This window comes from Nerophis lumbriciformis, linkage group LG11 (assembly GCF_033978685.3).
Source record: "Nerophis lumbriciformis linkage group LG11, RoL_Nlum_v2.1, whole genome shotgun sequence".
NCBI lineage: Eukaryota > Metazoa > Chordata > Actinopteri > Syngnathiformes > Syngnathidae > Nerophis > Nerophis lumbriciformis.
Window position 1 is genome coordinate 31,858,747 of NC_084558.2, and position 27,536 is coordinate 31,886,282.

A 27,536-nucleotide genomic window follows, 5' to 3' on the forward strand; every position below is an offset into this window, starting at 1 on the left:
CTCTTTCATAATCAAATTTATTTCAAAGACAACATCATAATAAGAAATAAGATGATTACAATGAAAGTAACTTCCCAGTGCTTGGTTTTTACAACATGAAATTGTTGATGCGTCTCAGGAGGAACACGTTGTCTGCCGCTCACAGCTCAGACTTGAGGAGTTTCTTGGCCAACTCCATGTTGCTCGCCACTGAAAGAGCAGATCAATTATTGAAACATTCAGTGCTGCTCGTGTATACCTGACAATATACTGCAGTGGTGAGGTGTCATCTTACAGAGTTTGATGTCATTTGGTTCGTAAGCGTACATGCGGTTGCCATAGCGACCAGTAATGTCAGCTCTCACCGTCAAGGTAGGGTCTGAAGGGTACGGAGGAAAAACCTTTAGTCAAACTAAAAGTCAGTAACTTACTATTAAAAATGCATTATATTTATTATGTGTTGTGTATTTGTCGTGAGTGTGTTTCAGTGTGGAGACAGTGGATTTTAAAATAATCCACCATGGGGCCAAAAAAAGTTGTGAGTGCCAGCACTTTGATAAAGCAGGAAAGAAAAACTGTGACAATCAATGTGGCAAACTACGATGGAAAAATGTGTACATCAATACAATCCATATTGACCCACACTGAATTGGTTTAATTGTGTTTAATAAAAAATAAAAAAATAAAATAATAATAAAGAAAATCTGAGTGTAAGTTTTTTCTGGTCCAGGGGGAAAGTTTGGACACCTTTTAGTAAGCCTCTGATTCCTGTAGCTCAAACACTTGAAGTGATCATTCAAATGTTACTGCATGCTATCGTTAGCGCTTACCAACAAAGATGATTCTGGGGACGTATTGTCCATCTGGAGAGAGATGTTTGTCCGTAGTTTCATACTGTGGAGGAACAACAACAAGCACACTTCATGGTGACACAAATATCATTGTGTATAAAAAACACTGGAATGACAAAGCCGCTTTAGTTCTTTTTCTAAACGTTTTGCCTTCATCATGTCTCCCAAACTAAGGCAGACTCTTCTGATGGCAGTGTGCCAAAGAAAAGAAAAAACATCACCATGCATGTTAAAATAGACAAGGTCAAAAGCCCATGAACGGCAACTAACTTTGGCCAGAATTGGTAAGAAGTTGTCCTTTCTTTTTTTAGTTACTGTTTCGTTTAAATATTATATTTAAGGTGGCGACTTGTCCAGGGTGTACGCCGCCTTCCGCCCGATTGTAGCTGTGATAGGCTCCAGCGCCCCCCGCGATCCCGAAGGCAATAAGCGGTAGAAAATTGATGGATTTAATATCATTATTTCTGTATTTCCTAATATGTTTTGTGTACAGTGTAGTGATGTAGGTATAATTTAGGTATAAACTCAGATTTACACGAAATATCGACACTGCATCTTAAGAATGGAACTCATAAATTGTGCAGCTCCTCTATGTATATAAGGTATATAATATGTAATAAAGTAATTTGTAATAAAGGATGTCCCTAAAGTCTAAAAGACATATAACATACATTCATATATACAATAAAATGTACATTAAAAAAATTATTTAACTAAAAATATTATTATACATTTATGTGTGTATAAATATATAAATATATATATATATATATATATATATATATATATATATATATATATATATATATATATATATATATGTGTGTGTATCCATCCATCCATTTTTCTACCGCTTATTCCCAGCGGGGGGCGCTGGAGCCTATCTCAGCTGCATTCAGGCGGTAGGCGGGGTACACCCTGGACAGTATATATATATATATATATATATATATATATATATATATATATATATATATATATATATATATATATATATATATATATATATATATATATACATACATATATATATATATATATATATATAGAGAGAGAGAGAGAGAGAGAGAGAGAGAGAGAGAGAGAGAGAGAGAGAGAGAGAGAGAGAGAGAGAGTATATATATGTATATATAAATACTGAATATATATATTTTATACACACACATTATATATATATATATATATATATATATATATATATATATATATATATATATATATATATATATATATATATATATATATATATATATATATGTATATATATATATATATATGTGTGTGTATCCATCCATCCATTTTTCTACCGCTTATTCCCAGCGGGGGGCGCTGGAGCCTATCTCAGCTGCATTCAGGCGGTAGGCGGGGTACACCCTGGACAGTATATATATATATATATATATATATATATATATATATATATATATATATATATATATATATATATATATATATATATATATATATATATATATATATATATATATATATACATACATATATATATATATATATATAGAGAGAGAGAGAGAGAGAGAGAGAGAGAGAGAGAGAGAGAGAGAGAGAGAGAGAGAGAGAGAGAGAGAGTATATATATGTATATATAAATACTGAATATATATATTTTATACACACACATTATATATATATATATATATATATATATATGTATATATATATATATATATATATATATATATATATATATATATATATATATATATACATATATATATATATATATATATATATATATATGTATGTGTGGGAAAAAAATCACAAGACTATTTCATCTCTACAGGCCTGTTTCATGAGGGGGGGTACCCTCAATCATCAGGAGATTTTAATGGGAGCATTCGCATACCATGGTTTATATAGGGCACAGAGTGGGTGGGTACAGGCTGGCGTAGGGGCGTGGTGATTGGCTCATGTGTTACCTAGGAGGTGTTTCCGTCTATGGCGGCATGCTGTTACAATTTCGCTGCGCTTGTTGAGGGATGACAGGTCTGGACGGTAAATAATAAACAGTTTCTCTTTCAAGCATAGGTTGCATCTTTTATTACCACTATTGTAAGGTGTGCTGGATGCAAGAATTTGCCATGTTATTGAATATTCAACATTATTGTCTTTGAGGTCCCAAATGTGTTTGCTGAGTTCTGTGGTATTTCGCAGGTTTTGGTTCCTGAAAGAAGCCTTGTGATTGTTCCATCTGGTTTTGAATTCTCCCTCGGTTAATCCTACATATGTGTCGGATTGCTGATTGTTGAGATGTTTGATTTCTTTCATCACAGCCGCCTCCTTAAGGAACTCCTCCACCTCCATGGTGTCTTCCTTCAGCGTCTTGACGGCCACAGTGAGGTTGTACTTCTTCCAAAAAAAAAAAAATCGACAACATTCTTCTTGGGACCATTTTTCAACCTGAGGTAGTTCCAAAAAAGAAGCTTCAGGAAGGAGGCGGCGGCCGACCTTACAGGAAACCAGTTTGATTGGCAACTGTGCCAATCAAACTGGTCAATCAAAATTTGTGTCTTAATTAAAATTAAGACACAAATGTGGGAAAGTCCAATTTTGCAATCATTCTTATTCTAACATGCCAGAGGCTGTTCACCTTGGAGACCTGCTGCGGATATGGGTACGGCCTGGCGCGAGATTTACACCTTCTCCCCCGGATTTTCAAGGATGGTTCTTTTCCTCTTTGTTCCGGTGGACACGACAATCCACAGTGTCCAAAATATCCTACGGCTAGCACGTATGCTAGCCGTGCTTTACCCTATTCCCCTGGCGGGGAATAGGGTAAAGCACGGCTAGCATACGTCAACAATTGCACCAAAGATGATCAGAAAAAAAGCGAAAACTGAGAGAAAGAAAACGAAGATACCAGCTCTTCGAGTATCAAGCTGGAATGTCAGAACAATGCGCACAGGGCTCTTGGACAGCCTTGATCTCATTAGCGACTCGCGCAAGACCGCTATCATTGATCGTGAGCTCCACCGACTTAATGTCGACATTGCTGCGCTCCAAGAGACACGTCTTGCTGACTTTGGCTCGCTGAAGGAAAAACACTATACTTTCTTCTGGCAGGGAAAGAGTGCGGCGGAAACCCGGGATTATGGTGTGGGATTTGCAGTGAAAAACACTCTGCTTCCCATGATGGACCCACCGACAGAAGGCTCTGAGCGGATCCTTGTAATCCGCCTTTCTACCAGCAGTGGACCAGCAAACCTGTTGTGTGCTTATGCCCCGACCCTCTGCTCACCACCAGAGTCAAAAGACAAGTTCTATGAGGAGCTCGACACGGCTGTCAGCACCATCCCGAAAAATGAGCATCTGCTCCTTCTGGGAGACTTCAATGCCAGGGTAGGTGCTGACCACAAATCCTGGCCAGACTGCCTTGGCCACTTTGGAGTGGGGAGCATGAACGAAAATGGACAACGTCTGCTAGAGCTGTGCTGCTACCACAAGCTCTGCAACACGAACACCTTCTTCCAGACTAAGCCTCTGCACCGGGTATCCTGGAGACACCCCAGATCTAAACATTGGCACCAGCTCGACCTCATCATCACGAGGCGAGAGGCCCTTAACAGCGTGCTTCTCACAAGGACGTTTCACAGTGCTGACTGCGACACGGACCATTCACTAGTCCTCAGCAAGGTCAAGCTACGACCAAAACAGATCTATCACACCAAGCAGAAGGCCCGTCCACGCATCAATGCCAGTCGTTATACCAACCCGGCTGTCACACAACGCTTCCTTACCTCCCTTGACCAAGCACTCTGTGGACCATCAATCAGGCAAAGTGCTGTGGACAAATGGAAATGCTTGCGTGATACCATCTACGACCAAGCCATTGCAACATATGGGAAGAGAACGAGAAGAAATGCAGACTGGTTTGAGGCTAGTGCTGCAGTGATGGAGCCAGTTATAGAGGCAAAGCGTACCGCTTTCCTCAAGCACAAGGGAAACCCCTCACAGAGGAACCTTGACGCCTTGAGAAAGGCCAAGAGCGAAGCCCAGCGAATGGCACGTAGCTGTGCCAACAACTACTGGCTTGAGCTCTCCTCAAACATACAAAGGGCCTCGGACACGGGAGATATCAGGAGCATGTATGAGGGGATAAAACAAGCAACTGGCCCGTCCATCAAGAAAACAGCACCACTGAAAGCCAAGTCTGGTGAAGTCATCACCGACCGCAACAAGCAGATGGGAAGATGGGCCGAACACTACACGGAGTTATATGCCACTGAGAGTATTGTGTCAGAGGAGGGTCTGAATGGAGTTGCAAACCTGCCTGTTATGAAGGAGCTTGACAAGGAACCCACGCAGGAAGAGCTCAGCAAAACTATTGATAACCTCGCATGCGGCAAGGCCCCAGGTGCTGACGGGATAACACCTGATGTCATAAAACTTGGGAAACCTTCCTTACTGCCGCACCTTCACGATCTCCTCTGCCTCTGTTGGAATGATGGAGCCGTCCCCCAGGATCTGCGTGACTCTAAGATTGTCACACTGTACAAGAACAAGGGAGACCGTAGTGACTGTAATAATTACCGCGGCATCTCCCTGCTTAACATCGTGGGGAAAGTCTTTGCTCGTGTCGCCCTTGCTAGACTCCACCTCCTTGCAGAACGTGTCTACCCTGAGTCACAATGTGGCTTTAGGGCAGCAAGATCCACAGTGGACATGATTTTCACCCTTCGGCAGCTGCAGGAGAAGTGCCGGGAACAGAGGAGACCCTTGTATCTCGCCTTTGTTGATCTCACTAAAGCATTTGACCTTGTCAGCAGAGATGGTCTCTTTAAGATGCTTGCAAAGATCGGCTGCCCCCCAAAACTCCTTGCCTTCATAAGATCATTCCACGAAAACACACAGGGTTCCGTCTGTTGGGAAGGAGGAACATCAGAGGCCTTTCCAATCCACAGCGGCGTAAAACAGGGCTGCGTTCTTGCACCAACCCTCTTTGGAATTTTCTTCTCCCTCGTTCTGTCTACTGCTTTCGGCACATGTTCTGAAGGTGTCTCCCTACACACGAGAGCTGATGGGAAACTTTTCAACCTTGCCCGTTTGCGCTCCAAGACCAAGGTGACCAGTGTCCTCCTGAGAGAAATGCTTTTTGCTGATGATGCAGCTCTAGTATCCCACACCGAGTCTGGGCTCCAGAGGCTGATGGACAGGCTTTCATCTGCCTGTAAAGAGTTTGGTCTCACCATCAGCCTAAAGAAGACCAATGTCATGGGCCAAGATGCTGAAACTCCACTCTCCATCTCCGTCGACAATCAGACTCTGGAATGTGTCAACACCTTTACATACCTTGGATCCGCAATCTCCAGTGACTTGTCACTCGACACAGAACGTGCCACCCGTCTTGCGAGAGCCGCCACAGTGATGGCCAGGCTGTCCAAAAGAGTATGGTCGAACAACCAGCTATCCACACGCACTAAACTCCAGGTCTATCAAGCCTGCGGCATTAGCACACTGATGTATGGCAGCGAGGCCTGGACCACCTACACCAGACATGAGAAACAGCTAAACAGCTTCCACCTGCGCTGTCTTCGCCGCATCCTGGGAATCTCATGGCAGGACAAAGTTCCCAACATGGAAGTCCTAGATCGTGCTCACTCCACCAGCCTGTTCACCATGCTCAGCCAACGCCGCCTCAGATGGCTTGGCCATGTCCACAGGATGGACCCCAGCCGGCTCCCCAGAGCTGTCCTGTACGGCGAACTGTCAACAGGCTCCAGACCCCTTGGTCGCCCCCGACTGCGTTTCAAGGACGTGTGCAAACGTGACATGAAACAGGCAGGCATCGACCACAACAACTGGGAGGAAGCTGCAAAAGACCGCGACGTTTGGAGGCACACTGTTGCTACAGGAACCCGCCGTGCCGAGGAGAAGCACATCTCCTTGTTGCAGGCGAGGAGACAAAAGCGGAAACTCCGTGACGCGGGACATGCTCCTGTGTCAGAACCCTCCACATACGTCTGCGCCAACTGCACCAGAGACTGTCACTCCAGAGTGGGGCTGTACAGCCACAGCCGCCGCTGCAAGAAAGAATGAACTCCCCCAGGCGCAACCCATCGTCACTACTGACGGACGGATGCCTATGATGATATATATATATATATATATATATATATATATGTATGTATATATATACGTTAGGTCAGGAAAAAACACAGAGGCTATTTCCTCCCTACAAGCCTGTTTCGCAGGTTTCCTTGCTCTTCAGGGGATTTTATAAAAAAAGAGCAGGGAAACCTGCGAAACAGGCTTGTAGGGATGAAATAGTCTCTGTGTATTTTCCTGACCTAACGTATATTCCGCTCCACTGTATAACGGATAAACCACAGAAACCTCGACTATATATACACTGCATATACATGTATTTTTTACTGATAGTATAATATTTGTGTCCAGACTTACAGGACAACTCGTACGTCAGAACCCTATACATATTTATGCGTGTGTATATATATTTTTTAATTATAATTTTTTATTGATAAGTAAAATATTGGTGTCCAGACTTACGGCACAAACCGTACGTCAGAACCGTGTGACCTACCACCAGGTTGAGTACAACAAAGTCCTCATCTAGGGTTCTTTGGATGTTATCGTCCTCTGAAAACACCTTCTTCAGCGCTGCCCAGAAAAAAAAAAGGTGTATTATTTTCATTCTTGTGTGAAGTCACGGTTCAAACTCTCAATCGTGAACAGAAATATTTACCCAGGCAATGTGGACAGTCCTCCAGGTGGAAGATCACCATCAAGGGCTTGTTTCTAGAATCATCCATTGGTAACAATCAGAGTTGTCAAAATGTGGCGGATATCACAAAATCCATTCGCGACTAGAGTTATTTAAATGTCAATAGCAGACATTAAATAGCTATAGAGTTTACATTTTCGTTACAGAGTATACAAGTGTTTTGGTGTGTTTCATTTGTACTTAGAAGTCGGAATTTCCGAGTTCCGAGTCGGAATTTCAACTGGAGCGTCCTTCAAAGTCAGATTTCCGACTTGCAAAGTCGAAGCATTCTGACTACCACCTAATTTGTTTCAAAGATGGCGGTAAACAACGATATCCGCTTCTATAATATCCATTATTAGCATTTTTGATTCGTTTTTGTCTCAGTAAATCTGCTCAATACACAGTACTGTTTGGTAAAATCACTGTAGTGTAAACAACATTTATTTGATGTAGTATCTACCTTCTATATCGCTACCTGTATTTTCTCTTCATCCAGCGCAGGGGTCCCCAAACTTTTTGACTTGGGGGCCACATTAGATTAAATCAATTTGGCCGGGGGCCAGACTATATATATATATGTATATATATATATATATATATATATATATATATATATATATATATATATATATATATATATATATATATATATATATATATATATATATATATATATATAATATATATATATATATATATACATATATAAATATGTATATATACATATATATAAATATATATATATTATATATATATATATATGTATGTATGTGTATGTATATATATATATATATATATATATATATATATATATATATATATATATATATATATATATATATATATATATATATATATATATATATATATATATATATATATTAGGGCTGCAACAACTAATCGATTAAATCAATTAAAATCGATTATAAAAATAGTTGGCGATTAATTTAGTCATCGATTCGTTGGATCTATGCTATGCACATGCGCAGAGGCAATTTTTTTATTTTTTTTTTTTTATTTATTTATTTTTTAAATAAACCTTTATTTATAAACTGCAACATATACAAACAGCTGAGAAACAATAATCACAATAAGTATGGTGCCAGTACGCTGTTTTTCCCCCCCAATAAAATACTGGAAAGGATAGAAATGTAGTTTGTCTCTTTTACCCGATTATTAATCGATTAATCGAAGTAATAATCTACAGATTAATCGATTCTCAAATTAATCGTTAGTTGCAGCCCTAATATATATATATATATATATATATATATATATATATATATATATATATATATATATATATATTGTCGGAGGCAGATATTTACATATATCCGAATTTAAGTTGTACTTCTTTCATTTCTTAGTCATATTTGAAAACAGCTCGTGTTTTTCATTTCTTCTCTTGATGCTCTGTCAGCAAGTAAACTGTGTGTGTTAACCTTGAGTTCTTTGGAATGTATTATGACTGGGGAGACGTTGTGCTTGTATTATGGCTAGGGAGGGGGAAGGAAAGAGGGGTTTTTGGCGTTGGGAGGACAGACCATTTTGGGAGGCGCAATAGAATGTTCTAGGGTTAGACTGGTCTCAATCAATGTATATTGGCAAAGCTTTGAAAATATACAACAAAATACCTATTCTGTCTCTGGTGGTTTTTCAACTCAGCTTTAAGTGTCGTAAAGAGCTTGGGAGCGAATTGTGACTTGAATTCCCTGGAAGGAACAACTGGTCCAAAACGAAACAATTTGGGGGCCTCGTCCGGGCGACACGCTGAGAATTGGACACCTCTTACACTCTTCTGGACAGACTCACGAGTGGCCAAACATAAAACAAGGTAAGCAGAGCCTTTTTCTAAAATCTGCTTTAGGAGTCTGTCTTGAAGTATGTAAGTCAAACACTGTTTGTACCCCAGACACAGAGTGGATATTTTGATGGATTGGTTGCATTTTGCCTTGTCCGTCATTGCATATGGTGGCCAACTCATGTCATTGCGTCTTAAATCTTTCACCTGTGACTTGAATAATACAATAAAGATTTAGGTTCAAGGTCCTTTCGTATGTTATATTCTTGGGTTCAAGTCCGTTTGAATAATACGATAAAGATAGATTACCGTGACGGGCTGCTTCACTGACGAGTAAGCAAATAGTCGGGTGTGGCTCGCCCTGGGGGTTTGGTCTCCCCTAAAAGAGTTCTGGGTTCAAGTCCTTTTGTATGATACAATAAAGAGCACAGGTGAAGATTGAGAAAAAATAGACGAGATGGCCACGGAATGTGATGGCGGTGGGGGGGAGTGTGATGAATGTACTGTTGTCAACAATGAAATTGGCAGGTAGAGTTTAAAAAGAAAAAGAGAAAAAAAAAAGAAAAAAGAAAAAAGGAGAACGTTTCATGAAAGGGTTAAGAGGGAGTTTACAACACTCGAAAAGTCGTGAACTCAAACGTTTGGTAAATAAAGAAAAGTAACTGGAAGTTTTATGGGCAAGTGAAACGCAGAGAAAGAGCTTTCGTGCAGCTTTTTCCTTGTGTGTGTGTGTGTGTGTGTTGCTGGTTGCGTGGAAGAGTGTGTGTGTGCGTGCTTGTGAGTGTGTGTGTGCGTGCCTGTGTGTGTGTGCGCGTGCTTGTGTGTGTGTGTGTTGCTATTGGTGACGGTGGAATCCGCGGGGAGAGACGGAGGGGGGGAACAAGATAAATTAGATAAGGATATGGCTCGAGCACAGGGTGAGAAACCTAACGGTTTAAAAGAAGGCTTACAGAACTTATGTGCTCGAGAATTTAAGAGTTTGACGGAAGAGAAAAGAAAGTTAGAGAAGAATAGCACAAGACTATTCAAACGACCCACCCAGACTTTGACTAGGCCACCGCCCTATGACGTAAAGCCGGAAGCGTCTTTATACTTATACCCACTTTTGACAGTCACAGGAGGAGCCCTGGTGGTCCACCCCCTTCTCCGGTGCCAAGAGAGGGAGGTACGCACACGCCCTCTCTAAGATTGTACCTACCTCCAAAACTTAAAATGTCTCCATTGGCTCAAATTCTTAACCCCTTCCTTTGCACGTCTGACCATTTTCCTCCGGCAGATGGCAACCTCGCGCGTGCATACCAGACATTGTTGACACATAAAGCTGCTATTAGGGGCCAATTTCAAAATAAGCATTTTGCCGTCACAGACATGCAAGCCATTGTTGACCTTGCTTTCCCACCTGTACCTCAGGGAGGGAACTTTTGGCTAAACACTTTAAACAAAGCTAACCCTGATATACACGGTGCCAAAAACAACACATGGCAGGGACATCTTATTCATCACATGCAAAATTGGACAGAGCAGGATGGTGGTAGAGTAACAAGGAAACAACTACTTAAATTACAGATCGCTGAAGATGAAAAGTTAAAAGAACCAAAAGGTCAAAGATCAGCTAGCGTATATTCAGCAGTGGGTGACCTTGCTTTTGAGTCCCAGCAGGTGGAGGAAAGAATCCTCAACAGACGTGCGACCAGACGGTTGGACTCGGGTGGTGGACACGGTGCTTTAAGGCCAAGACAGGGTGAAAACTGTTTCATCTGTGACCAGCCGGGTCACTGGCAACGTGAATGTCCTAACTCCTCTGAACGAGACAGGCTCCCAATTGCAGCCAAAACATCATACAGGCATGGCAAAGGACGCCCAAAGCAGAAGCCCCAGCAGGAAATACAGAAATACAGAAATACAGACATAAGTGTCAACGGACAATGTTATCAGTTTGTGATTGACACTGGTGCCACCCACTCATTTCTGAATGCAGAGGTACCAAAGAAACTGTGTGCTTCCTTTTTGAAGGTCGAAGGCTTCGCTGAGGTCACAAGAATGTTACCGGTCACCAAACCTCTTCCGGTTCAGATTGCTGGACTCTCGCTGAAGCACCCCTTCGTGGTTGACCTGCACACACCTTGCCTAATTGGTAATGACCTCCTTTACAGACTGTACCCTGACATTCAATATTGCACAGAAGGAACCTTCCTGGTGTTACCTGATGGCTCAACCACCAAGCTGCGACACCACTACCAAAGCTCCTCCAGGAGCTCCTACCACAGCCTGAAACACCAGAAATGGCTGACATCTCCAACTGCTCTATCAGTGAAAACCCTGGCTGACTGAAATGCTTCTGTGTGTACCGCCACCCGACTCGCCTCATGTTCATGCCAGGAGGCCTTTAACTCCTTTATATTTATATATGTTGGAACTCAAGGTGTGGCTGCTCATGTTGACATATCTTTGCTACAACTAGCATAGTATAAGATGGACACAATTGTTGTCCCACATTGTTCCCTTGCTCTTTGCCCCGCCTACATAACCAAAGACTTAGGTCCAATGATAAAACACGGCGTAGCTGCCACTCATTGCACCGACACCCCAAAACCACATTTTCTATTGTTTAAGTTTTCTGTTAAACACATAGCTATGGGCTGCACTTTGGACACCCCGGCTGTAGGCTACGAGGAGCTATAGCAGCTACACAACAGCTGAGCTAAAACGACACATTACATTTAAGCATATCAAAAAATTATAGTTGCTTATTACATACACACAGTCGCCATGACAGAAGTCTGATAGAAAGTATTCAGTAACAAACGTGTCCGCATCATTCGACTTCCTACAACATGAGCTTGACTTAATTTGTTATTGTGGCCACCAGGCGTGGTGAAATTTCAAATTACTATTGCGAAAAGCATCCGCCATAAGGTTAGTGTTTTTCTAGTATTTGTGTCGATATAAATATAGGCATATTCTGAAGCTTTCACCATATTGAATAAGTTACATAAAATTTAGGATTTAGTTGAGGTTGAGTTATTTCTGATTTTGCTAAGGGGTCCCCTACCCTAATACCACCCTCCAGTGGTCCACAGAGAATGAAATGACTTTCATTGACCTCAAACATGACCTGTCCTCCGCCCCTGCTCTTGCTGTACTTGACTATTAGCTGACCTTTTTCTTAGATGTTTCTGAAAGTGATAGTATTACTGACACAGTCTCTTTTTCAGAAACAGAAGGGGGAGGAGGTGAGGGTGGATTCAGACTTTTGGATTCAGACTCCGTACAACAAAATAGCTTTAACAATATTTCTGTGGGGAAGAAGTTATAACTAAATTGTTGTAAGTTTGTAAATTTAACTTGAAAATAACGATTTTGCACATCAATAGTAGTTTAGTAGATCAATTTGGAATATGGAGGAGGTGAGGGTGAACCGTGTATAGTTTTTGACTTCATTGATATGATCAATCCGGTGAAAGAGAAAAGATACTTGCTGACTTGTGTTGACAATCACAGTGGTTGGCCGGAAGCAACCCCAACCTCAAAAGAGGATGCAAAATCAGTAATTAAATGGCTTGTGAATGACCTAATTCCCCGACATGGTTTCCCCAAAAAGATTAGGTCAGACAAAACACCCATTTTAAAATTACTCACTTAGCCTTGGTCGAAAATGCTCTTGGACTAGAACACAGGTTCGGTTTGGGGGTACCATCTTCAGTCCCAAGGTAAGGTTGAAAGGATGAACCAGAATATCAAAAACGAATTGGCTAAAATCTGTGCACAGACCAAATTGAATTGGATTGACATGTTGCAATTAGCGTTAATGATCATTTGAATGTTCGTGAATAAAACTGTTTTACCGCCCTTTGAGTTTTTCACCCTATGAACTGCATACAGGTCAGCCCCTTCCCAGGATCAACACCCCCCTGGAAGAAGGAATCAGCGTAAAACCAAAATGGTATTTTACACAAAATGCAGAATTTGTGTGCCAGTTCTTTTGTACAGATTCGAGGATGACAGCCCGCCACTCCAGATCCCTTTCGTCCACTGAGAGGGTCAAGATCAAGGTCATCAAACGCAAGTGTACGGAGCCCAGGTGGAATGGTCCCTTCAAGGTCGTGGTACGGACGTCCCACGCCCTTCGACTAGCTGGTACAGGGGACACCTGGTACCACCTCTACCTCCGCACTCCCGCGGAGGAGCCTGACACGGAAGGGGCCCAAAAGACGACGCTGAGAGACACCTCTCTCCGTTGAGCTGCCGTCTACCGTCGTGTAGATCTTCCAGATTTTCTACCTGCATTACTCTGATCAACTTCTATGTTTTTTATAATCTGTTGAGACTGACCAACCTGACTCGTGATGCTGTTGAGGGGCTTGCTGAACAACCTGGGTTTGCTGTGTCCCTGAAGGGGGTCTGGCAAAGTGGTGACTTTCGAGAAATGCCAGTTTCCTTCCCTGAGAGTGACGACATTGACATAGATTCCATCCGTTTATCTCCCATGTAACTATGCTTTTAATTTTTTACTAGCTTGCTCAAAGAGGGGCGTATTTTAGAAGTGTTGTACTAGTGATAAAGATCTTTTTAGAAGATCTGAAGGGGGAATTGTCGGAGGCAGATGTTTACATATATCCGAATTTAAGTTGTACTTCTTTCATTTCTTAGTCATATTTGAAAACAGCTCGTGTTTTCCATTTCTTCTCTTGATGCTCTGTCAGCAAGTAAACTGTGTGTGTTAACCTTGAGTTCTTTGGAATGTATTATGACTGGGGAGACGTTGTGCTTGTATTATGGCTAGGGAGGGGGAAGGAAAGAGGGGTTTTTTGGCGTTGGGAGGACAGACCATTTTGGGAGGCGCAATAGAATGTAGACTGGTCTCAATCAATGTATATTGGCAAAGCTTTGAAAATATACAACAAAATACCTATTCTGTCTCTGGTGGTTTTTCAACTCCGCTTTAAGTGTCGTAAAGAGCTTGGGAGCGAATTGTGACTTGAATTCCCTGGGAGGAACAACTGGTCCAAAACGCAACAATATATATATATACATATATATATATATATATATATATATATATATATATATGGTCCAAAACGCAACAATATATATATATATATATATATATATATATATATATATATATATATATATATATATATATATATATATATATATATATATATATATATATATATATATATTGTTGCGTTTTGGACCAGTTGTTCCTCCCAGGGAATTCAAGTCACAATATATATATATATATATATATATATATATATATATATATATATATATATATATATATATATATATATATATATATATATATATATATATATACACATATATGTATATGAAAATATTATATATATATATATATATATATATACTGTATATATATATATATATATATATACATACAGTGAATTCCTCGCACACTAATATATATATATATATATATATATATATATTTATATATATATATACATATATAAAAAAAAAATATATATATATATATATATATACAGTGAATTTCTCGCACACTAATTGACTGAAAGAGCGCGTACTTGCCGCTGATGATGTCATGTTATCGATTGGAAAATGCATTTTTAGACAATATGATTTGCCTGAGCAAAGGACAGATTTTACCGCTGCTGCCCACTTCTCCCCTCATCTCCCAGGGAGTGAACAAGGGGATAGGTCAAATGCAGAGGACACATTTCACCACACCTCGTGTGTCTGTGACAATCATTGGTAGTTTAACTTTAGCTTTACTTTAAAAAATAAAAAATAATATATATATATATTTTTTTTTTTAAACCTTAGATTTCCCGCGGGCCAGATTTTGGACACTGGCGGACCGTAGTTTGGGGACCCCTGATCTAGCGTGTTCATAGGTTGCAGAAAGAGTGCATATTTCCCCAAGTTGTTTATATTCAGACAATGCAAACGCAAAAATAGCTTTCATGAATGTGGCCATCTTGATTTCCGACTTAGTAACTGGAACGATCTCAACTCGGCAGTGACGTCATTCCCAGCTCCGACTTCCCACTTCCCAGGTAAATGGAACGCAGCATCCGTATCACATGATGTAGCTAACTTTATTACAACACAAGCATTAAAACGGGCCACTGTAGTACTGGAGGGCTCCAGCAGGGAGCGCATAATGCTTTGAGCTATATCAATTGGGGACACCTGGCTCAGGCTTGAGCGGAGAGAAGTCGTGTCCTTGCATCTGTATGCTTGAATATCTCCCTTTTCAGTTAGAGTGTGCCAATTTGTAAATAATTTATTCCCCCGAGTGGGTCATTATAGTGTAAAAACATGTTTTGGGGAGTATATCTGTAAGGTATGTGAGTCTTTACAGAGTTAAATACATCAATGAGCTCATGCTGAAGCTAACATGCCGAAGCTGCACTATTGTGTATGGGAGGATACTGTGAGTAGTTTCATGATTAACCTGAGTATATTCAAACGAAAACAAGCTATTTGAGTGTACACTTAGTTTCATAGATAAGTGACTTTTACCACATTTGGTAAATTGTTGTGAATGCTCACTGTGACAGTGGTGTGCTGTCAAGGTCTTTTCTCCTGACCTAACATAACCAGAAATCATGATCATAATTAAAGATACAAGTAATTGTTCATTTACTTTCTCTTAATATCTAAAAGTATTCATATTCTCTTCATGTCATATTATGTGCTGTTGTTTTAGGTTATAGCAGGGGTCGGGAACCTATGGCTCTAGAGCCAGATGTGGCTCTTTTGATGACTGCATCTGGCTCTCAGATAAATCTTAGCTGACATTGCGTTACACTATAAGTAATTAATAATTCCGCTGGTAATCACAGTGTTAAAAATAACATTCAAATTATAACCATTCTCAAACATTTTAATCCATCCATCCATTTTCGATTGCACCTGTTCAAGAAGTCGAATTAATGGTAAGAAGTATTCTATTTATTATTGGTTAGCTTCAGAATAACAATGTTATTAAAAAGAATAAGAGACTTATTATATTCTAAAAATGTTGGTCTTACTTAAAAATGCACGCAATTAGTTGTTTTCAGTGTTAAAAAATATTATATGGCTCTCACGGAAATACATTTTAAAATATTTGGCTTTCATGGCTCTCTCAGCCAAAAAGGTTCCCGACCCCTGGGTTATAGAGTTTTTATCCAATCAGAATTCAGCTAGCTTATGTTGCCATGCTGTACCAAATCTGCTCGAAGCCTTCAGAATCAACAATGCGGGCGTCTGTGTACTGTAAGGGAACGGGCAGATACAGTTGACAGACAGCCGCAATAGCCAATCAGATCACGAGTTGTTGTCAGTAAGGCCTTCTAGCTGGCCTAAGGCAGATGTGATGTTACGAGCTAGGTAACATAAGAACTCCATTACCCAGCATGCCACAGTAGTGAAGAGCATGCGCAGTAGCCCCGTTTAGGTTGTTGAATGTAGCCTTGCCGGCAGTGGGATGTTTTTGATGAGCACGCTGTGGAGTAAACTTTAAGAACTCAGCCGACACAAAGTCATTTTCAAGAAGGATATTTAAAGAGAAACAACATCTTGTGAGACCATGTCGGCCAACCCCGGAAGCTCGAATGGGTGCTACAAATTGTGAGTTCAGATATTTTATTTCTTTATTTTTTCACGTTTAATATGTTCTTTGCTATTTTAATTTCGATAGTACCACATAGGATATGTTTTAATTGCTGATATGCCAGAAAATAACCTGTTCTGTACACTGTTGGTGGTGATTCAATGGTCAGTAGGGCATAAATGTGTTTCTGTATAGTATTTCTCCAGCAATGGTCATGTGGTGACATCATCCATCCATCCATTTTCTACCGATTGTCCCTTTTGGGGTCGCGGTGGGTGCTGGAGCCTATCTCAGCTGCATTCGGGCGGAAGGCGGGGTACGCAATGATGGTATTTTGAGAGGTAATCATTGGACACAGGACATCACTGAAGGCCTAGGTGGGAAACGCACGGCCCACCACTGCATTGTGACTAGAGATGTCCGATAATATCGGACTGCCGATATTATCGGCCGATAAATGCTTTAAAATATAATATTGGAAATGATCGGTATTGGTTTCAAAATTATCGGTATCGGTTTCAAAAAGTAAAATTTATGACTGTTTAAAACGCCGCTGTGTACACGGACGTAGGGAGAAGTACAGAGCGCCAATAAACCTTAAGGCACTGCCTTTGCGTGCCGGCCCAGTCACATAATATCTACGGCTTTTCACACACACAAGTGAATGCAAGGCATACTTGGTCAACAGCCATACAGGTCGCACTGAGGGTGGCCGTATAAACAACTTTAACACTGTTACAAATATGCGCCACACTGTGAACCCACACCAAACAAGAATGACAAACACATTTCGGGAGAACATCCGCACCGTAGCACAACATAAACACAGCATAACAAATACGCAGAACCCCTTGCAGCACTAACTCTTCCGGGACGCTACAATATACACCCCCCGCTACCCCCTACTCCCCCCACCACCCCCCAACACCGCCCACATCAACCTCCTCATGCTGTCTCAGGGAGAGCATGTCCCAAATTCCAAGCTGCTGTTTTGAGGCATGTAAAAAAAAATAATGCACTTTGTGACTTCAATAATAAAAATGGCAGTGTCATGTTGGCATTTTTTTCCATAACTTGAGTTGATTTATTTTGGAAAACCTTGTTACATTGTTTAATGCATCCAGCGGGACATCACAACTAAATCAGGCATAATAATGTGTTAATTCCACGACTGTATATATTGGTATCGGTTGATATCGGAATCTGTAATTAAGAGTTGGACAATATCGGATATCGGCAAAAAAGCCATTATTGGACATCTCTAATTGTGACATATTTTATTACTGACATTCAGTTGAAACCTGTTCAATTCTAAGAAAAATATGTATTCAGTTCTTTGGATGTACATTTTGTTGCAAATATTTCAGTACAGTTTGTCAATTATACTGAAAGCATACAGCTCGATGCATTTTCTGTCATTTGAAAGACCTGAGCAGAGACAAAATTGTCCCCGTATGCTCAAATATCTCCCTTTTTAGGGCAGAGACAAAAACACCACATATTCCATGTCATTTTCTAACTTACTGTGAGCGAGCCCAGTAGAGACCTTCCTCATACGTCTGAGCCCAGAACAGCTGGTCACCCCAACCTTTGAGAGAGTGGAAGCGCAGGTAAAGACGCAGCATTTTGAACGTGTTTGTCATCATCCTCACCAACCTCTGGACAGAGTCTTAGGAATCCTTTTGCCTGTCTTCGGCGTGTATTTACCAGATGTAAAAGACACGGCTACGAGCACCAGGAGGAGTGACAGTGATGTTTTCATCATCTTTGCAGGGTTTCTGGAAGACATGGAGGGAGAACATTAGAGCAGGGACATTTGGTTGTGGGGCCCTACCAGAAGCAAATGGATGGATTGAGTGCTGTTTCCATTCATGTACTATACCGCTTTTCCACACCTAATGCACATTTTACTACATCTATTTCCCCTCCTCACCCTACAACTTATCCTTTTAGAACAGTGGTGTCAAAGTCAAGGCCCGCGGGCTAGGTCCGGCCCGCGAATGGATTATCTATGACCCCCGGGATGATATTTGATTAGTATTGGAACCGGGCCGCAGGCCACAGCCGCCTGCTGCTGTTTAGCATGCACCAATACTCCATCAGTGTTGGCACTAGAAATTTTCAAAATGGGGTGCCAGGGACCCCATCAAGTCTTAACAATGGGGTCCCACAGTAAATTTTTGGGTTCCCACTTTTTTGTAAGCGTTTTGAAAACAAATGATAAATGTATGCATTATCCTGTTATATCTCACATTCTATATTGTGTTTTGGAAAAAGGTTGTCATAAATGTTAATTCTAAAAAAAAAGAAAATACATTTTTATGGATATGTAAATTTATTCAGTTATAATTCATACACTTTCTTTCTTGGATCTAAACTTTACTGCTGCCGCTATTTTTTTCCATATTTTATTGTAATATTTTCAGAATGAGTTTGTTCTATTTTTGGCCAAAGTAAGACAAAGAAAACAATCTGAAGTTGTCTTTATTTTTTTAGTTTTAATGCCATGATTTTAATAGTCCGGCCCGCGTGTGCACAGATTTTCCCTCCATGCAGCCCCTGAGATAAAATGAGTTTGACATCCCTGTTCTAGAAAATCTCACTGATCACAAATTTGAAAAAAGAGACAAAAACTAACCATATTTGGTCAACTCAGAGAAGCATGGGGGTTTATAGTTTGCCATCTAAACACTTCTAGTCTTTTCCCCAATTTTGGCTTACACCTGCTATTCCTGACTCCTTACTCTCAATTGCAAATGTTTGGGTGTAATATTAGATAAGACTAACTGGAAATCTCATATAAAAATTAGAGATGTCCGATAATATCGGCCTGCCAATATTATCGGCCGATAAATGCGTTAAAATGTAATATCGGAAATTATCGGTATCGTTTTTTTTATTATCGGTAAATGATAAATGGGTTATACTTGTATAGCGCTTTTCTACCTTCAAGGTACTCAAAGCGCTTTGACACTATTTCCACATTCACCCATTCACACACACATTCACACACTGATGGCGGGAGCTGCCATGCAAGGCGCTAACCAGCAGCCATAAGGAGCAAGGGGTGAAGTGTCTTGCCCAAGGACACAACGGACATGACTAGGATGGTAGAAGGTGGGGATTGAACCCCAGTAACCAGCAACCCTCCGATTGCTGGCACGGCCACTCTACCAACTTTGCCACGCCGTCCCTAACATTTGCCGTCGGTATCAGGTTTTTTTGGTGTTTTTTTATTAAATCAACATAAAAAACGCAAGATGCACCAACCCAAAAAACCTCCCTCCCCCATTTACACTCATTCACACTCATTCACACAAAAGGGTTGTTTCTTTCTGTTATTAATATTCTGGTTCCTACATTATATATCAAAATATATCAATACAGTCTGCAAGGGATACAGTCCGTAAGCACACATGATTGTGCGTGCTGCTGGTCCACTAGTAGTACTAACCTTTAACAGTTAATTTCACTAATTTTCATTAATTACTAGTTTCTATGTAACTGTTTTTATATTGTTTTAGTTTCTTTTTTATTCAAGATAATGTTTTTAATTTAAATATTTTTTAATAATTTTTAATTTAAATATCTTATTTTAATAATTTTTTTTAAAAGTACCTTATCTTCACCATACCGGTTGTCCAAATTAGGCATAATAATGCGTTAATTCCACAAATGCATATATCGGTTGATATCGGTATCTGTTGATTTCGGTATTGGTAATTAAAGAGTTGGACAATATCGAATATCGGCAAAAAGCCATTATCGGACATCCCTAATAAAAATACAACACAAGGTGCAGGAAATATTTCAAAAATGAACAAAGCTAAATATGTTCTGGACCAGAAATCACTTCATGTTCTCTCCTGCTCGCTAGTGTCATTGCGTAGAAATATGAGTGAATAACTACACAAGTACAATTCATTCATTAACTGTGTTACAAAAAAGGTCAGTTAGAATAATACATCATGTTGGATATCGAGAACATACAAACACTTTATATATTGAATCAGATATATTGAAATTCAAATGCTTTTAGAAAAAGCTCAAACCTATGCACAAAGCAAACTATAACCTTCTACCCAAGAATGTATAACAATTATTCTCAACAAAAGTGGAGAAATATAATCTTAGAGAAAATTCTAAACAACCTAAACATGACCTTTTTGGAGACACATGCTGCTTCAACACCCCTTTTTTCATTAGCCTCTCCGTGTTCCCTTCTTTTTGGAAAACTGCTCATATAATAGCAATATTTTAAAACCGACAACCACCACCAGGGCTGCCTTAACCAAATGGGGGGCCACGGCCTAAACCTATTATAAAAAAATAAATAAATCAGGATTTTACTCAACAGAACAGCAACAATGCAAAAATATCACCCACTTTAAAACATTGTTTTGTTCATTAATACTGTATGTCTCCTTCGCAACCGGCGCGTGCACGTCTCTGCGAGTGCAACAGAGGCCAGTCAACTTCAAGAAAAGTGCTGGTGGTCCGAAAGATTGCCTGTGCTTTTAGCTCAGTCGTCAGGACGCTGGCCTTTCACACCGGCAAACCGGGTTTGAGCCTAATTCGGAGCAGTAAGAAAAAAAATAACGCAGTTGAGAGAGGGAATACACAATTGCTACACAAAGCTGAGCTGTGTGTCCCTACGTTTTCATGCACTAAATTAGTCCGATTTCTCAAATAGTTCAGTTTTTTTGTATTTTCACACCTGTGTGTGAAGTCCAAGTGTCCATGCAATCTCTCTAATGCGATCATACACCATGTGCCTCCCGTACACTGGGGGGCGCTTATTTCCTTTTAGCGCAGATAAATGTATTGCTTTTCCTGTTGACCTATGACGTCACACCAGGCATCTTTAGCTGTAATATTGGCACAGATTAGAAAATGGCTATGCTGGTGTTAAATAGCAGACAGCCTCAAGAAATTATTTCATATTGCACTACGAACGTAAAGCTACTACCAAGAAGGTCTTGGACCAGAAACAGGTCTGAGGCAAAGAAAGACCAGCAGGAGAGAGTTTATTACAAGGAATTTTCAGACGGAGAATCATGGAAACAAAACTTTCGAATGTCTCGGAGTTCATTCATAATGCTCTGTGGATTGATGGAAGGAGTTTTTAAATGCGAAGGAATTAAAACCCCTTCCAGATGAAAGTTGCTATTGTTCTGGACTATCTTTTTGCCATTTGTGTGGAATACAGAGTTATTGTAAATCAGTTTGAAGAGCACACATGCAGCATGAAGAGGTTTTTGTACACTTTATTATTCACCTTTTTTAGACCCTCTTCCTTCTACTCTGATTCGTATTTTGCACCGTAAAAACACCTTCCTCTTTTTTTTCTCCGAGTACAGAACAATCCTCTGCTCTAAGAGAGCACAGCTTGTAGGTTACTCAGACAGCAATGTGTTTATATCAGTTTATATTGTGGTATGTCCTTTCCTAAAGGGGAAAGACGTTAATGTCTCTTATTTTCATGTTAGCACTTAAGCTAGCAAGCTGGCACCAGACAGTCCGAATGTTTATCAAAGTGCAATCATCAATCTAGGTCGATAATTTCAATTCAATAGGATAATACTAACCGTTGGGAGTTTTACCGCTGTCGTCATTACTTCCATTTATCGTTGCACACCTAGTGCTGCAGAACAGGAACCTGCTTCAAACCAGTTTTTCAACAAGCTATAGGCAGGCGGGTCCAGTAGTATTCACTTTTTTGCCAAAAATTTGCCCTGGTTTTCATATAAAATGTTGGTTCTCGTTGTACAGAATGCTATTCCCTGTGGCATTTTAGTGCCTAAACAAAAATCCCACATGTTGGTGACTTAATTTGTGTTTTTCCTAATAATCCGGTATGAGGCCAAATGAATTAAAAAATGACAGCACTTTGATAAAAATGTGAGGAACACTTTTGAATTTAAAAGAAAACTGGTGTCTGGGTGGCTCTCCAATACCACCTCTTTGCTCATAGCAAATCACAAAAAAATCATATTAACTTTATTTTTATAGGGAACTTTTTTTTTTTTGTACGGTGCGTTCTTTGGAGCCAATTACTTGAAAAGCATGTAGAAAATGTGACAGACACGGCGAAACACAAAAAAATAGTAATTTTCCAATATAACCTTTTCACTTTTGATACAAAACTGATTGGAGGCTTGAGTATTGGATACCAATCATCAGTGTTGGGACTAACGCGTTACTTTGTAACGCGTTACTGTAACGCCGTTAGTTTCGGCGGTAACTAGTAATCTAACGCGTTATTTTTTTTAATTCAGTAATTTAGTTACCGTTACTACATGATGCGTTACTGCGTTATTTTACGTTACTTTTGATGTAGTATCGGCTAGAAACAGAAGCGCTGCGGTGTCGTTCTTCTGAATCTTCCTCTGTCACAAGCCGGAGAGAAGAAAAGAGGCGCGCTCTATGTGTGTGTGTGTGTGTGTGTGTGTGTGGGGAGGGGATGAGGCACACAAGCACGTGATCCGCGGTTTGATATATGAAACAAAAAAAAAAGTTGTTGGCACGTTCAGTCCACACACAGCGTGGTCATGGCGAGCGGAGTAACGGAGGAGCTTGAACGCCCCCGCCATTGAATCGGTGTGTTTATAAGTGCAGACTCGGTTGTGCAAAACGAGGGTTTTAAACACATGCTGAACGTGCTTGAACCACGTTACGACATCCCGTCGCACACCCACTTCAGCAATAAGATTGTGCCAGATCTTTATGAGCAGGAGAAGAAAAAAGTTGTGGATGAACTATCCCGAGCATCATCTGTTGCGCTCATGACAGACGGGTGGACGTCCAGGGGAACTATAAGCGCTCACTTCATCACAGCAGACTGGGAGATGAGAAGACACGCCCCCTCTACGAGAGTCACCTTGCGCAGGTACTGACACAAGCAGTGGAGGAATGGAAGATAAAGATATCCCAGTCACACGTGATAATGCCAAAAATCAAATAATTACAGAGAATGAGGCAGGACTGGGACCACAGATAGGTGCTTTGCACATGTAGTGAATTTGGCATCACAGAAGGGAATCTCAGTCAATAGGATGGAGCGCCTCTTTGGGAGGATCAGGAAGGTTTCTTACTTCCACCCAAGCACAACAGCTGCTCATGTGCTTAAGACAAAGCAAGAAATGCTAAAGCTGCCTGCTCATACATGATGTCCCAACGAGGTGGAACTCCACTTATGATATGTTGGAGCAGCAGGCAGCTATATACTCTGCATTGACCCACAACACCCTGAAGACAAATGTCACCCTGTCTGATGATGATGTGAGAGTGGCAGGTGAGGTCCTCCAGGTGCTTAAACCCCTCAAAAGTGTTCCATCTCTACTGAGCACTGAAACTTCACCATCTGTGTCAATGATCCTGCCACTGAAAACAAGTATTCTACAATCCATGGCTCCAAGTGTGGAAGACAGCAGCATCACTCCAGATGTCAGGCTTTATGTTTCAAGGAAGATGATGTGCCTTCTTATGTTGCACTTTAACTTGTTTTTTATTCATGGTCATTGGTCCAAGTTTAAAGAAAGGAGGAATGCCTTTTTATGTTGCACTGTTTTTCATTAATTATGTTAAAAGGAAAATAAAAATGTATGTCAAGTTGATCAACAGATTGTATTATTCTCCAGTGCAATAACAGTACTGAAATGAAGGCAAAAAGGGCATTAATGGGAGCTTTAAAAAAAAGAAGAAAAAAAGAAGTAACTAAATAGTTACTTTTCACAGTAACGCATTACTTTTTGGTGTAAGTAACTGAGTTAGTAACTGAGTTACTTTTGAAATAAAGTAACTAGTAACTGTAACTAGTTACTGGTTTTCAGTAACTAACCCAACACTGCCAATCATACACACTTGTAGTAGCTATGTTCAGCTTTGCACAAGTAAACGCACTGAAGGACTGCTTGTATCAGAGCATGCAAGCCCATATAATCTACTCTTGTTTGTTTTGCTCATGTCAGTGAAATAAATTGTAAAAGAAAACATCCAGATTAATAGTGTTTTTGTATTTGTTTTCTACCCCAAAAAAATCATAATATCATATATTCTGATTTTTGTTTTTTGGATTTTTACCTTTTTTTGCATTTATATTTTTGACATTTTTCTTTACATTTTTCTACATTTAAAGCACTTCCTTGTGGTCTCCATAACATGTAATGGTGGTTATTTGGTCAAAAGTAGTTTGTTTTACAGACCCTCTTCAAGCTACTTTCTGACAGTCTCTTCAGGATGCGCCGTTCTTATTAATGAGCCTCCACTTCGACTGAGTCTTCTCCCCGTTAGCCATGTTGTAGTTTTTAGCTCTTCCATATCGGGTATACAGACAGATAAGTTCGAACTATACACTTTAGAAATTAGAAAGGGCAACAGCGGAGGATGCATGTGCATGTATGAACCAGTCTGCCCCACAACAAGACGATAGAAGTGAAGTGATGTGAATTATATTTATATAGCGCTTTTTCTCTAGTGACTCAAAGCGCTTTACATAGTGAAACCTAATATCTAAGTTACATTTAAACCAGTGTGGGTGGCACTGGGAGCAGGTGGGTAACGTGTCTTGCCCAAGGACACAACGGCAGTGACTAGGATGGCGGAAGCGGGGATCGAACCTGCAACCCTCAAGTTGCTGGCATGGCCACTGTACCAACCGAACTATACCGCCCCTATATATAGAGGAAAATAAGGAATTGATAGGCTACAACGTCGGACTACAATGGCGGAAGCTCTTCGGGTAAAACTTTACCACCTATGGAGACGTCTGCTGACACCACCAATTGGAAAAATGTCACAAGTTGGGCAAATTCCAAACAGCTTCTTTGGAGGAAATATGAAAGAAGGCAAGATATTTTTATTAATATCTCTGCCATGCCTCCATGGTTTGATTTTAAATGTTCTGGACTTGTACAGATCCCAAATACACAAAAACAGGTACCAATAGGTAAGAAAAGGTTTTGCATGATAGGTCCCCTTTGACATGACATTACTGTAATCTGCGACAAACTACTAATTTTATCAACTGAATGAATATGCATGTTTAATATTTCACACACTTGATACACATACAGTATATGTGTCACTGTATTTTGCAATGTTGTTCTTCTCTAGCCCTGGAAATTATATTTATTTACAAATTGGCTCAGCTACAAGCAAGACCGAAAAAGGAGATTCAAGTTCATATGAAACCTTGTCGTATCTTACCTGTTCCTGGGCGTGTAGGTAGGAATAGTGTTGCAGGATCTTACCGGGTGGCTTTTTAAATACACATCCGTCTACGGTCACGCCCTCTGTTCTTCTCCTCTCACCTGTACAGGCACTAGAAAATAACTTCAGCATGCAGTAGTTATATGATTATTCTAGTTTTGTGCATGCTTATTTGTCTGTATCAGGTGTTTTATATTTTCCTAAACAATTTTTGAGCTAAACTATCCAAACGGGAATATAGTTTAAATCAGGGGTCTGCAACTTTCATGCCTCTGCCCTGGCTCCTTTTGACTTGCCTTTGACACAAACTTTCAATAAATAATAGCTATTTCATTTTAATTAATTCTATTATATTTTGTTTATTTTAATGTTACAGTTGTTATTTCGGAGAGTTCTGTGATCTTGTAATATAAAAATAAAACTTATTTTAATATTTTGTCGATCGAAATGTATGTCACACCCCCTATGTGTGATCTTTTGTTGCCAAGCAATTGTATAGTTTTTAGCTGTCAACATATGGTAAGCTAGCAATTGACAGAAATTACAACATTTAATGCTTCATGGACAGATTAATTTGCCTTCACTGTTGGTTAGTTGGTTGGTTAATTAATATGTGGGGAGAAAATAACAAACAACAACAAAAATCGAATGTTGAAGACATTTCAAAAACAAACACACAGCATTTGCGAAAAAATACCCAGCTGGAGATGACCGAAAAAGACCAGTTTTGAAACTGCTGCGGAAAGCTGATCAAACTTGGTGAGTTTTTTTTCTGTCTGGTGTTTGATTTCATAAATGCTATTTTATAAGTGTAGTGAAACTTTTAAGTTCTCATCATTTTAGGGATCAAACAGAGTTTGCGGCTCTCTGTGAGTTTTATTTGGTGGGAAGTGGGCTCAAATGCCCCTTTGTATGGTGAAGGTTGCCGACCCCGGGTTTAAATGAACATGAGCAAATACTGTAAAACACAAATGGTACTTTTTTAAGTGCAGTAAGTCCTCGAAGGTAATACAGTAACTGCCTTTATGGTTGAAAGCGTATATCAGCCCCTTTCCAAAAAAATTGAATATCATGGAAAAGTTTATTTATTTCCAACGTTAAACTTCCATAGATTATAGATTCAGGGGCCATAACTTAAGCGCTTTCAGGTATTTAGTTGTTCATTTGTGCATAATTTGGGCCTCCAGCTCACAAAACCCAGGAAAACAGGATTTTAAAAAATTTGAACATGGTGAAGAAATCAACCCAAATTTTGCAGGGCATGAATGATTAAAACGGAGTGTCACACACTACTCATCTACTAAACTCAAAGCACCTGCACAGGTTTTCCCAGGTGTCATTAAATTGTTTCCCATTGGTTCAATTG

General features: G+C 40.0%; 1 protein-coding gene across 1 annotated transcript; it reads right to left on the bottom strand.

Annotated features, from left to right (window-relative positions):
• Positions 1 to 26,209, bottom strand: agr2 (anterior gradient 2). The gene is made up of 8 exons (XM_061966108.2): positions 26,168 to 26,209; positions 18,617 to 18,738; positions 18,485 to 18,548; positions 7,551 to 7,603; positions 7,389 to 7,465; positions 810 to 873; positions 275 to 358; positions 1 to 189 (listed from the first exon to the last, which is right to left on the bottom strand). Exons 2-8 carry the CDS (start codon positions 18,723 to 18,725, stop codon positions 140 to 142), a joined length of 501 nt encoding a protein of 166 aa, XP_061822092.1. The 5' UTR covers positions 18,726 to 18,738; positions 26,168 to 26,209; the 3' UTR covers positions 1 to 139.
• Positions 26,210 to 27,536: the final 1,327 nt, after the last annotated feature.

Coding starts and splice junctions, on each gene's coding strand:
- agr2 (XM_061966108.2), bottom strand. CDS start 18,725: ATGATGAAAACATCACTGTCACTCCTCCTGGTGCTCGTAGCCGTGTCT. Junction 7,604..18,484: donor CTCTACTGGGCTCGCTCACA/GTAAGTTAGAAA, acceptor GGATGATTCTAG/AAACAAGCCCTTGATGGTGA. Junction 874..7,388: donor TTGTTGTACTCAACCTGGTG/GTAGGTCACACG, acceptor GTTCCTCCACAG/TATGAAACTACGGACAAACA.